The 13,408-nt window shown below is 36.6% G+C and overlaps 1 protein-coding gene across 1 annotated transcript; it reads right to left on the bottom strand.

The window, feature by feature from the left end:
- Positions 1 to 6,957: 6,957 nt before the first annotated feature.
- CNIH4 (cornichon family AMPA receptor auxiliary protein 4) lies at positions 6,958 to 12,412 on the bottom strand. Its single transcript, XM_009994766.1, has 4 exons — positions 12,350 to 12,412; positions 11,266 to 11,378; positions 7,728 to 7,868; positions 6,958 to 7,159 (listed from the first exon to the last, which is right to left on the bottom strand). The coding sequence occupies exons 2-4, from the start codon at positions 11,331 to 11,333 to the stop codon at positions 7,132 to 7,134; spliced, it is 237 nt and encodes a 78-aa protein (XP_009993068.1). The 5' UTR covers positions 11,334 to 11,378; positions 12,350 to 12,412; the 3' UTR covers positions 6,958 to 7,131.
- Between the last annotated feature and the right edge of the window lie 996 nt (positions 12,413 to 13,408).

The raw sequence follows: 13,408 nt of genomic DNA, 5'->3' as shown, positions 1-13,408 counted from the left end.
ATGACTTCATTTGTATACATTTGGAATTAAAACAATGCAAGAAGTGTCATGAAACACAGTATCACTGATGCTTTTCTGGAGTGTCTTGAGACCCAATCAAAAGCAGTGGCTGGAAGGACCTTTATATAGACAGTGAAGCTTGTTTTAGGAGGAATTCACTGTTGATGTTAACTGATAGAGTATTACTTAGAAAAAAAAGCATTCAGAGTGCACCACTAGACTAAGAGTTTAAATAAGACATGGTCTTTTTGTTTTTTTAATTATATAAATATATGCAGTAATGCTGGTAAAAGGTAGACTACACCTTGAGGGAAAAATGCATTGAAGGAGTCCTTTCCTCACAAAGTCAACATTTTGTAAAAGTAATGAACATAAAAAGCATAATTAAACACTTGTATTATGATGCAATTTTTTCTTTATTTGATAAAACAAAGGTGTATAGATTTTCTTTTTGAGAAAACATGTTTTAAGTTTGCAGATTTAAATGCCTCTCCCAGACCTTGTTGAAGAGCTGGTGCTGTGAACATCTTGACACATCTAGGAATAGTTCCACTAATATCCCTTGTTAAGAAAAGAGAAGGACATTTATAATCTAAGTATTTATTGTTTTTGACATAAACAGATGGCCTAGCATCTCTGTGCTTCTGCACTACACACAAATTCATTATGGGATGGCGCTGGATGCCCTTTTGCTGACTTGGGTAGAAAGGTACTATTGGTACTGTGGTGAAGTGAGGAGGAAAAGGGAAAGGCATGCCACCAAGAATTATGTGAACAGAAATATGGACTTCATCCTTTGAGATAATAACCTAGTGTCCTTATTAGTCATATGTGGAAGAAGGGTGGGGGAAGGTTTGCCAGAGTTCCTGGGAAGAGAAGTGTAACCACGTGGATACATGGGAATGTGCTGTTTATAACATAAACAGTTCCTTTTCTCTTTCCCAGAAAAACAAAGTGAAGCTTAGCAGGTTAGTTGGTTGGGTTGTTGTGTTGGGTTTTTTTAATTTTATTTTTTTTGTTATTGTGGGTTTTTTTTGTTGATTTGGTTTTGTTGTTTTGTTTTTTTGTTTGTTTGTTTGCTTTTTGGTGGTTTTGTTTGGTTGGTTTGTTTGTTTTTTGCTTTTTTAGATTCCAGCCATCTGGTGGCGGGATTTTTTCTTGCCTTTTGTGTAAATGGGAACATGATTTAAGATTCTGATACCAGCCCTGAATCTGACATACCTCCAAAATCAAGTAGGAACTTAATGTTCTTGTCTTCAATCTGGTATATCTGTCTTAAAATTAATGTGAATTACTGTTCCACAGTACTGGGAATACTTGTGTAAACTTAAGACTACAAATAAGTTCCTTTTTCCATTAGCTGGTTCTAGAGGAAGCTGTTTGTTTCTGTTTCTAGTTAAGACAGTGTAAGATTAGTCAGTCTCCTTCCTTGTGGCATTAGTGTTGCAGGGAAACTGCCAGCTTCCTAAGGTCAAATTTGAGTAAGGTAAACCTTTGGGTTTTAAATAAAAAATTAATACCTAAATTATTGTCTTACTCTGGAACTTAGGTTTTCAAACAAAACATTATTTGGGGAGAATATGGAGTATAATTTTCTTTTGATGTCTCTTAAAGTCTCATACAATGGTCTGCTTACCTCATACGCATGGGGCTTCAGTGGGAACTTTAGGCAGGGGATTGAAGGCTGGATCAAATCTCAAGTTTAGATTTGAAGTCTCACGAGCACTTCAGCAGGCATTTTTCATGTAGTGGCCATATCTAAATAAAAGATTGGGGTGGGTGGTATGGGCTGATGCCTACTTTTCATTGCAATGCATTGCGATTTAGAAATTGAAACTTAGTGCTTTTGCCAAAATACTGCCCCTCTGTTCTGGGGTTTCTCTTCTGAACTTGGTTTGTACCTCTGAAATACACTTCAGGTATTCAGAAGCAGAGTTAGGGAGAAGCACATGTTCTGATATCTCCACTTCAGTTCTGTGGTGCAACTATGCAATGTAAAGGAAAGCTCCCTATAGAGGACACTGTTTCCAGAGTGGCTCAGTAACTGCGTCTTGCACAGCTCTGTCTCGCACAGGGGATGAGCAGAGGTGAGAAAGGTGAGAGTCATCTGCATTTAACCAGGCTACTTGGTCCCCCAGTAAACTAATATTACAGATCTAGTGGTAATGACTGCCATTCCAACCTGTAGATTAAAGAGGAACCTAAACTATTTCTAACACATTACATTCGCAATATGTGAATTGAAAAGTACCAATACTTTTTGTACCCACTATAAAAATGAGACTGGGAGGGGTAGAGAACAAATAAATTTGCTCATTTGTAACACGTTGATTTCCATGTGCTTAAAAATGTTCATAGGCTGGAATCTAAGGCTGGAACAAGTACACACCTGCAATAAATTACTGTATTTCAGTCAAAAGGCGTATTGTTTTAGAGAGGAAAATACTGTAAGCATGTGCTCCTTTTGTAACTTTCTCTGGTCAACTGTTGGCTTAAAATATTCACAGTAGCCCCAGGTTATTGTCAAGGGAGATCTTTAAAAAAATTATGCTGAAGCATTTAATTATCTGAATGTTCTTTAGCTGTTCAGGTAAGTAATTTTCAAGGCACAAAAGGGAAGATGCTGGTTCTGTCCTTGTTTTGGAGGGGAGGGTAGTGGGGGAAAAAATTACACCTTTCTTTTAAATTCCCTTCTAAAGTTCTCCAACTTTTAAAGTTAATTTCTTTTTATTATTATTAGAGCAAAGATGCAAGGTAGGAATCTATCCAGATCTTGCCAGTTACTTCCCAACTTGGCTTCAAACAGGTAATGTCTAATAAAACTCAGTATATTCTTGGGAGTTTGTGTCTAGTTCTCTACTTTTACACTGCTAAGTGATACTCCCACCCAAATTCAGTTTTGAAGGCTTCTTTAGAAGGAAGTAAGGACTCGTACAATTAGCTGTAGTTTGAGGGGAGATGATGTAGACCCAAATGGGGAAGAAGGTAGAGAAAGAGGAATTAACATAAAAAGTAGGATTTACTGACCAACAAACTACTGAACTCAAGAGGGAGGAGGAAAAATGCACTTTCAATAGTTGGTCTGTATTTTTAGCTACAAAATACACTTGTTTCTCAATTATTTTTTTTGAGACAACTATTAAGAGGAACACCCATCCCAGAAGTGGCTAATATTCCTTCTGACCTCCTCCTGTCTTTTCCACATTGGCTTGAGTACATTTTCAGCTGCCATACTTAATTTTGAAAACTGTTACTTGTATAAATCTTTAGAAAGAAAGAAAAAACACAGAAAAAAAAAATTGACACTTTTTTAAACAGGGTGGACTTAATTGAAGTGTGCAGTGTTGAACTACTGCTGCAGTAGCTGCCTCTAGTTGTTGAAAGAAACTGTATACAAGTTTTCTTATTTCTATAATAAGAATAATCCAGATAATATGGATTCAATAAAATGTGAGAGTGTTCCTCCCATCTGGTATGAATGTGTGTGTGCTTGTGTTCCATGAACAGAGAACCAAATGTTCTAGGTACTTGTCATGTTTTATTGCATACTTTATATCGTGTGTATGTGAAGTGTCCTTTGACCAGAAGGTTTTGGTTAATATCAGTATATTTTTATAAATTTGAAATTCATTGTGCCCCATCTTTTTTCTTAAAACATTTTTCATTGCTAGAGTATATGTGCTAGATTTGAATCTTTTAACATTTTTAGGCACAGATGGAAAAAGTTATTGGCTCCTTGAAAACTTATGGGACAAAATGGATCCTCAAAGCATGTATGTACTTACAAACCAAGCTGTAGAGATCAAGAAAAGAACTTTATTGTTGATCTCAAGATTTCTAAATTGTCAAGATTTATATGGAGTTGTGGTGGAACTAGTTAACACTTAGAGCTTTTGGTATGTAATGACTTTGCTATGGACTGATATTAAATGTTTCAAAGGATTGCGCTCTTAAACTTTCTGGATTTTTGTTACTCTCCTTGAATTATATTAAGTAGTTAAAATTTTCTTTGCTATATTACATTAAAAACTTAAGAACTTTGGGTCTCGTATTTATTTTCACTTGTTTTACTAATTATTTACAGAACACCGTTTTAACTTTATTTTATGAATGTGTAGTATTTTAAACATATCTTTAAAAATCAATTGGAACTACATTAACTTCTGATTTGTTTTTATTAGGGTTTTTAAAAAAAATACACTTTTTCCATGTTGGTGCACAGCACTTAACAGAAATGTTTGTATTCCCTTTCTTTCAATTCAATAAACAGAATAAATAACTGGAATGAATAGTTCTTAGTTTCCCTAACTTCACTTACATTACTGACTTGGATCTTAATTTCTTGATCATTAATTTTAGATTCCTTCCATGTTTGTAGTCTTCTGTTTCCTTGCTAGGAAAATTAATTTGCAGCAGTTCAGCTGCATTCAGTGTTGTGTGCAGGCTTTCCAGTTCTTGATGTCTGGTTCTAATCTACCTCATGATTGTGTTTTCACTGTATATTTAGCACTCTACTTGCCTTTGTCCCCTTCTGTGCTTAATCTAACTTGATAAAGGTCTGGCTCCTTCAAGGCTCCCTGAAGACTTTGATTCCTTAAGGCTGGACACTGTGTAAATACCAGACATGATTGCTTTAGGTCAGTGGTGGGTTTTGTGGCTTTTCTGATATATATCAAGAAGGTGCTCCTAAAATACTTAGATCTCTTGCTTAGGTGTCTATTGAACTGGAGATCAGGGCCTTCCAGACTTATATCTGCAGTTGACATAAAGGAGCTTCTATGCCTGACAGATCTGGAAGATATTCCTTAAATTTTGCCATTGTTTCCTCCAGCTAATGCTGTGTTTTGTTCTTTTTCTCTGTACCTTAAAACAGAACTTCATCTTTGGCATCTTGGACATTTTTATTCAGGTGTAGCTAATAGTTAAATAAAAAGATACACATAAATTTGCTGTCCTTTTCCTGTAGCTTCTCTAAATGCAAAATTTTGCTGAACTGCATCAGGTTTTTTTATTCTATCTTCTATATTGGTGAGAAAATACCTTTACTCCTAGGAGTACCTCTGTATTAAGCTTACTCCTTCACTTACTCTTTGAATAGTCGTTGCCTAACCATGCCTTAAATGCAGGTGCAAACAGAAGGGGCATGTCTTATTTCTTCCCATGTGCTGCTTCCCTTGGGTACTACTCATATTTGCAGGAGAGTTGTAAGACTGCAGACCTGTTTCGGCCATAAAAAATTCACACAGCAGATTAAATTAGTCGTTTGGTTTTGGTTTGTTTGGTTTCTTATTACTTCGTTTCATCTGCTGTCTTATGTCTACCTCTGGTGAGATGACTGCAAGAGACACATACGCTATCTCTATCCTATGTAATGTCATCACTGTGATTCTGAGGTGTCAGTAGTTAGAAATTATTTAAGACAATGCCTCTTACATCATCATTAATAATAAAGCTCCTCTCAAAATCATGTCTTCAGAATAAGAAATGAAATTGCTAGCTTAAGTGGTAGGCTTAGAGATTGTGTTTCTCAATGTGAAACATCATTAATGAAATTTATCTGTTAGCACTACAGCAAGGACTTAAGCAGATTACTAACACTGTCCTTTTTGCAAATAGATAAAAACTCAACATAGGTGTAATATATTTTTTTCACATAAAAGTAACATAATTGCCTACCATATAAGCTGCTACAGAAATTACTGACTTTGCAAGTTTTATTTACTCTCCTTTTTCCAGACCTACCTCTGGTCTGGGATTCAGCTTTATAAGGCAGTACTTTCTCTAGTCTGATTTTTCTGGTGTCAAGTAGTTGGTGGCAAGCAACTGTGGTAACAATTTCCTTAGTTATTTTTTTAACAGTGTAATTTTCAGCAGTTTTTCATCTTTGCAACAGCTGAACTTAAGACTCCATCGATCATAAATTTAAAGTCAAGCTTTTCCTAGAACAAACACTGAACACAGGGTATCTAGAGAAATATAACTTCAGTGTTGTCTTTTCACTGAAACAATCTGCTAAATACAGCTATATACCAAAGAACAAATACTTGAGAAGGAAAAACTTAGACATTTTAGGACTTATTTACAGAACTGTATTTTTTTATGTTTCACTCAATGTGTTTATTTCAAAAAGCCTGTTCCTATACATATAGAAAATTTTAAAGACAGTGATGATACAAACTCAGGCTTATATATATTTATCACTGACACAAAAGCCACAGAAAATGAACTTAATTTGCTGGTGTTTTTGAAGCAGTTACATCAGAATTGGGATAACTGGATTATGGTTCACCAGACCATCTCTCCAAGCTAGACATGCTCTTGATTCACCTCCCTGGATATGGAAACAGCAGGTTCATGAAGCAGTGACTGCACAGTCTTTTTATAACCAACTCCAACCCTGGTGCAATATGAGGTTTACTTTGTATGGAGATCAAGGATGCAGTTCAATGACAAAATAGGAGTTGAAGGGAAAAAGTATTAATGTTTCATCTTTGTTCTTCACCCTTACACCCAAGTGTCACTTTCACCAAGGAGACCTTGATCCTTCTCAATACAAGACTTCATAGAGTTTGTTGGAGATGGGTGGAAAGGTAGAAAAGCATCACTTCTATTCCATTGCTTTTTAGCTGGAAAAAACTCTGACACAAAGAAGCAAGCTGTGCTAGTGTTCCACTTTGAAATCTGTGTTCCAAGCACTTCTTCAAACTAGGGTCTAACAGGACAGCTTGAGATCCAGAGGCACAATCTTGACAACTTTCAGTAAGAAGCAGACATCAGAGCTGCATTTAATTTTTTTCTGGAACTACCACTATTACCAGCACATAGTGCTGAAACATGTTCCCTTTCTCACCATTTAATTCCAGATGAGTTCTGTAAGCAAGGATTTCATCTTACAGAAGCAGCAGCTCCAGCAGTTTGGATTGTAAAGGAACAAAAATAACTGCTACACAAATCCCATGTCTTTTGAAAATATTTTATGTTAAAAATACAGAAAAATATTTATTGTTCAAAGAGGAAAAATATACTGCATGACAACACTGAGCTAGGTAGGTTTGGAAGGTGTCTGTAGCTCCACAACCAGTCACTGGAGTGATGACCCAATTTGGCAGCTAATCGATCTTTTTCAACTTCTCAATCATTTATCAAAGCCAGAATCATACTGTGACAAAACAGAAAACATTACACCAGTGAATTACTGAAGCATATGCAAGAAGGAACAGCAATCACTTTCATGAGAGAACTGCATTTGATTCTGAAATTGCAGTTGCCTTGACTTGCTATGTGCTTTGCTTATGGAGACAAGGATTGCAGAAGTAATACTGCAGTAGAATAGTAGTTCTTCCACCTAGTAATAAGTGGTCCCATCACAGAATTCATCTGCTTGCCACTTAGCCTGATTTATTTTATTTTCTAAAACAGAACTTGCAAAATAAACTTGGTCCTCAAGATGATTTCCATTCTAAACAGGCCACTTATTCTAGGTGCTGTAACTCCTTATATTGTACTTAGTGAGATTACAAAATAGTCTGAGTTTCCAAACAATGCTTGATCAGAAAGAATAAAGGCACTCAAATAACGAGCCTGGAGATAGCTGTGAAAATACATTATTGAGGCTTAGCAGTATGCAAAAAGACACGAATACCAGCGATTACACTAGCTAAATAGAGGAGATAAAAATAGCTTGCAGACAATTCCTTTGTTCCTTAGGAGCAATTTTTGAAACTAACCTGTAAAGGTACATGAAGAAACAGAGCAGATGAAAGCCTAGTTTAATCATGGCTTCCTTCATGTGTGATTTCAGTTGTCCTCGGTTATGGATCTCTGTGGGATCAAATACCCCCATGTTTCCACTTGGCACCATAATGTACCTAAAAGTTTAAAAGAAAAAACAGAAGTATGGTCATCAAAACATGAGGCAGTGTCGGGAAGGGGAGGAGAGCTTGCACAGGTGGGACTTTTATATAAGTTGTTTCACAATTCAACATAAGGGAGCTTTTTAATTCTGTTTCAGTTTCAGGGTGTTGCATGTATCTCTGCCACTACAACCCACAAAGAAAGAATACAAGGACAAGAGGTATTAGAAGTATCAGCCCAGTTTCTCATGTATAAATGGGAAAGTTTTGAGGTAGTAGCCAATTCCAGTTCATTTTAATTGTTGCTTGTGGTTATTCAGCATTATGAAGGAAACATCTACCCACAGGGGAAAGATACATTAGATGAAAAGAATTAATTTAGCCAAGAATTAGATATTTATTTAAAGACCCCCACATAAGCACAAACTGCAGTAGTCAAAGTGAGATAGCATAAGAGAAGACAAATGATGTGTGTAGTATTCCCATCTTTGTCACAACCATTCTGTGTTATTTCAGCATAGATACTGAGGCTGGCAGGATGAGAAACAAGGAAAAACCAAAGTTAAGTACTGCTGTCTAAACTCACATAAGAACAAAAATTGACTGAAACAAAGTGAAATGTAAGCAAAAAGAACAGAACCAGCAAAACAAATGTTTATGTCCTGTGAAAATTCAACAAGCAGCATGTGTTGTGTTTGGTTTTTTTTGTCATAAGCATTTCTCAAGAGAGCAAATACAAACACATTAAGTTCTCACTCCAGATTAGCTCAGTCAGTATTATTATTCACTTAATGTCATACAGGCTCTGTCTTCCTAGAATAAAACTCTTTCTACACAAGAATTTAACTCCTGGTCTTACACCTAGAAAAAAACAAGGTCTCAAAAAACAACACCTTTTGATTTTCTTTATATACTCAAAGAATGGCACCTCTTGTACTCCAAAAGGCACTCACCCAACTCTTAAACATTCATTTCAATAACAGGAGGGGAAGAAAGGGAACAAGAACCAAGGATATTTTCTAGCAGCAGCAGGAGAAAAAATACCAAAACAAAACAAGAAGTTAGTACCACAGTATTTGGCTTTCACAGAGTCATTAAAAAGCACTGCAGCATATTTGACTAATAACAAAGACAACTATGTCCCATAAAAATAGTTGATGTGAAATAACTACAGTTTGAAAGTCTCTCATATATTTTAAATTTTAAGCAACTCATCTATTTTTAGTATTATAACATTTACTGAAGATTTATCCTTTAAAATGCACTATAAGGAAGAACACAAGCTTCCTATACCAATTTATGCAAGAAATAGAGGGCATAGTTCTCTTATAAGTCTACGATTTAATAATTTTGCTTTTTAAGAAGAGTGATAACACTTAAATTATGCAATGTAATTAAAGCTTGTGGGACCTGGAAGGTAGTTTTTCCAAGAGGCTCACAAGCACGTACATCTTATATTACACATCAAGAAACTGTAGTAATGGCCACCACAATGCCAGATGCTGACAAACACAAGTCAAGCCAGTTGTTAACATCCTAAACAGCAAAACATTTGTGCTGCAAAAGCACACAGAACAAGAAAACTGTCGGCTTTAAAGAATATACACATTAGTGCCTCCAGGGCTTCTATTCAGTGGAAGCTGCTGCCACAGCAACAGGACATTTCCCTGCAGATTACACAATTTTGTAAGGGATGTGGAAATCCTGGTCAAAATTTTCACTTTATTTTAAATATTGTATTTTTTTATTATTCCTTAAATTTGAAGATGGGCATAATCTACCTAAAGACATTACAAGAGCCAGATTATTCTAACCTATAGTCTCAAGCATGTCTATGCAAAATAGACATCACAATGTCTATCTTATGTTATAGATGATCTTTAAGGTCTCTTCCAACCCAAAATATTCTATGATTCTATGTTTCTATGATAACAATCCTAGATTTCAGAATATTCAGAATGTGTACTCCATGTATAAGAAATACAAAATGAGAGCTGTCATTTCAAAACACCACTCAAAGCTTACTCACTGAAGTGTAGAAATAGAATTAATTGTATGTTTAAAATTCTCTCTAACCAGGTTTAGAAAGGAAACTAAGTAGCTACTTTAAACATTGACATAACTTAAGAGAAAGGAAGCAGCAGAAGTAGGTATTTTCTTTGAAGCTTTCATTTCTTGTACTTCTCTCTCTAATGTCTCTGTAGAAACAGTCTAGCCAAACAAAACATCAAACACAAACTCCATACTTGCCAGCAGATACCAAAGGGAATACTGGTCATTTTGTGCAACAGTGTATAATACAGTTGTACCTATGGGTGGCAAAACAAAACTATCCCTGTACGTATGCATTTAGGCACCATGTTTATTAAGCATACAAGTTATACTGTCTCATGTTACTCCAGCTTAGAAACATTTGAATGCTTTGCTAGCAGTTTTGTAGAAAAACGGTGATAATCACATTATTATTTTGCCCAAGAATGAGATGATAAGTAAACAGATATTCAGCTTATTTTAATGACAGCTATGGAACTCTGTTACATTTTAGGAGCAACTTGACCCATCCCTGCAAAAAGCTGGCCCTAGGAGGTTCAGGCAAACAAGAATTACAGCCAACTTTTCATACCTCTATCTTAAACATTCGGTCTTTTGGACTTCGCACAGTACAGTGATTAGAGATAATTTGTGGCAGATCCACCACTAGTTTTCATTAGCATGACACCTATAAAGGTTCAATCCTCTGCACATCGAATGACAGAAAATGACCATTTCTGAACCAACAGTCCCAATGTTGCCACATGGAAACCCCTACTGAGAAGGAAACCATTTCAAAACCAGTAACATGGACAGTTGTTATAAGATCACAAGTCTGAAAACCTTTCCAAATACAAACAGGCAAGATGGGGGGCCAAAAGTAATGCATACAAAGGGGAGAGACAAGACAGTAAATGAAGGAGGGTGTAGGGGACAACACCACAGCCAATTTTACAGCCATCAGCTGTGCTGAATAAGTACTTTGATGCTAGTATCACTAGCAGGCATGTAGGCACAGAATGAAAAACACTAACAACTATGTTTGCAATAGCATGTAGGCACAGAATGAAAAACACTAACAACTATGTTTGCAATACTCCTTCATAATCCAAATTAACATGCTATTACTTCCTATGAACTTGGGAATTACTCACAAATCAAGATTCCTGGGCACTACAGAAAGGCCAAAAGTTTAATATCCTTTAAACGGTTGAGTTTCTTGTAATTTTAACTGGAAAGGGAGTCTTATGTTAATTAGATCCATGAAGGTTGTTAGCAGCTCAAGAACACAACTGAAACATGACATATTGCTTATCTTCATACTACAAGCTAAACACGTAACAGTGGGGGGAAAAAAGCACATAAACCCCTTTGCACTTACCTATATATATTCCATGTTGCTACTGGCAAATTAAGGAGAAAGATGAACCAGTGCAATGAAATAAGCATTAATACAGTTACAACAGCATGACCAATCACTTCAGGAAACACCCACTGTAAAAAGGGAAGGAAAAAAAAAAGTTACAAGCACAAATGTAAATTCCTTTCTTAAAAAACATCTATATGAAGTTATCATCTGATTCTAATAATGTAAAGCTCAGACAGAAAATTCATAGCAAGGACATATTATTTCATCACAATGTGGGGAAACTAGTAACTTCAGACAGATTCCATATGACTAATACAGAAATCAGGCCCTAAGATATTGTAACAGAGATGCTTTATCAAAGTATTAAAAAATGTCTAGAGAAAAGCACAGCAGCTGTTTGAACACAACTATATTACACAAGCACTTATAAAAGCAAGTTAAGAAAGTATACAGCAGTCATTTGAAATCACTGCAGAGAACAGGGGATTTAGGAATGAGAGAAGATAATGACAATCTGCACAGACACAGAACATACCAACACCCTCCAGCTTGGAACAACTCAAAAAGCTGATCAATACGAAATATGGCAAAATAAAGTTGGGTCAGCCCCTGGCAACAACACATTTTTGGCTTGGTAGTATCCTATAGCATTCCCTCTTATATTAAGAAAGAAAATACCTTTAAATCAAAGTGAACACCCAGGAGGGAAGGCTACATTGGTTCAATTAAATCAGTTTTAAGCAGACTTGGTTAAAATGGTATGTTTTCTTATCACAGTAAAGCTTTCTACTGTTCAAGAGAGATTAGAAAGTTGCTGTAAAGATCTCAAACTTCAGTCATGAGAAGACATTCTTGGTGTGGCAAACCTACAAGAATGAAAGCACAGAACTGTGTGAGGAGTCCCACAAATTCTGAGTAGCAGCCCATCTCTGAGCACAAGAGCAGCCTTCTGTGATTGCATTTGCTGAAAGACAGGCATAAGCAGCAAAATATTGCCAATCAAGGCTCTTTGGATACACATTACACGCCTGTTATTTGTGCTGTGAAGATGAAAGGCTGTTTTCTTAAACTATATTAAATGCAAAGAATAATTTACTTTATTGAGTTTTGAGCAGCACGATCTAGCGTTAATGTAGTCACATTCCAAATCTGACAGTGTAATTATCTGAAGCCCAAGATAAGGAAAAACTGTGTGGTTATTCAGAATACACAAAGCTTTATTTTTATCCATTAAGTTGGGGAGACCACTCTGCTCTCTGCATAAGTGGTCTTGCTCTCCAGCTAATCTGTCAGTAGCATATTGCCACTAGTTACAACTAATTCCTACTTCACCTAGCAAGCCAGCCACATTTTATTACCACACCCAGTGATTTTATTATGTTTTTCCAATGTCAACTGTTGTGCAAGTGCTAAAGTTCAGTCTAACACTTAAGAGACCAGGAAGGCAAACTCAATACTTTTGATATCAGAATTATTACTACAACACTTAAAAGGAAAAAAAAACTTAATTTTAATAATCTCCTCACAATAAAGCTAAATAGTGCAGTGTTAAGAAGTTACTTGGTTTTTTTACATTTACAGCAACATTGGATTAATTCACACTTCGCTGGGAATTAAGGGGGTAACATCCTCATCAAATAAACTTCCAGCAACTGAAATGCTAAGATTTCAGACAGAAAAATCATCTCAAGAAAAGGTTTGGGATGCACACGTGCACATCATTGTGCTATGTCCTGTAAAGCTGATGCTCCTGTTCTCCAAGAAAATGCAAGAGCACAATTTTTTTTTCTATAACTAAAAAACAGGGAGCCTTTTCATTTTTCACAAATAGCCTGTCCATCTAGGGTGTATTTCTTTCAGCTGCTTCTGTAGCTTTTTCTGCCAGAACCAGGTGGCTTCTGAAGCAGCACCAGGGATTATGAGCCAACTCTCCTTCACTGAGAAAAATAAGGCAGACAAATCGGTGCCCGCAGGGTCTGACGCCAGGCAGCCAACGCTGCAGGCGAGTTTGCAACGAAGAACCGGGGAATTTTGCCTGCTGAGGACCTCCGAGGGCCTCCCAGCGCTGAGCTCACACCCACGGCACGGAGGGCCCCGCACAGCGGAGAGGCCGGCTCCGGCCACGCTCCTGCGGGCCCGCGGAGGCTCCGCGGGT

This window comes from Chaetura pelagica, unplaced genomic scaffold (genome assembly GCF_000747805.2).
Source record: "Chaetura pelagica isolate M959 unplaced genomic scaffold, ChaPel_1.0 scaffold2, whole genome shotgun sequence".
In the NCBI taxonomy this organism is placed as follows: domain Eukaryota; kingdom Metazoa; phylum Chordata; class Aves; order Apodiformes; family Apodidae; genus Chaetura; species Chaetura pelagica.
The sequence above is the reverse complement of the archived record's forward strand: the minus strand, read 5'-3'. Positions and strand labels throughout refer to the sequence as shown.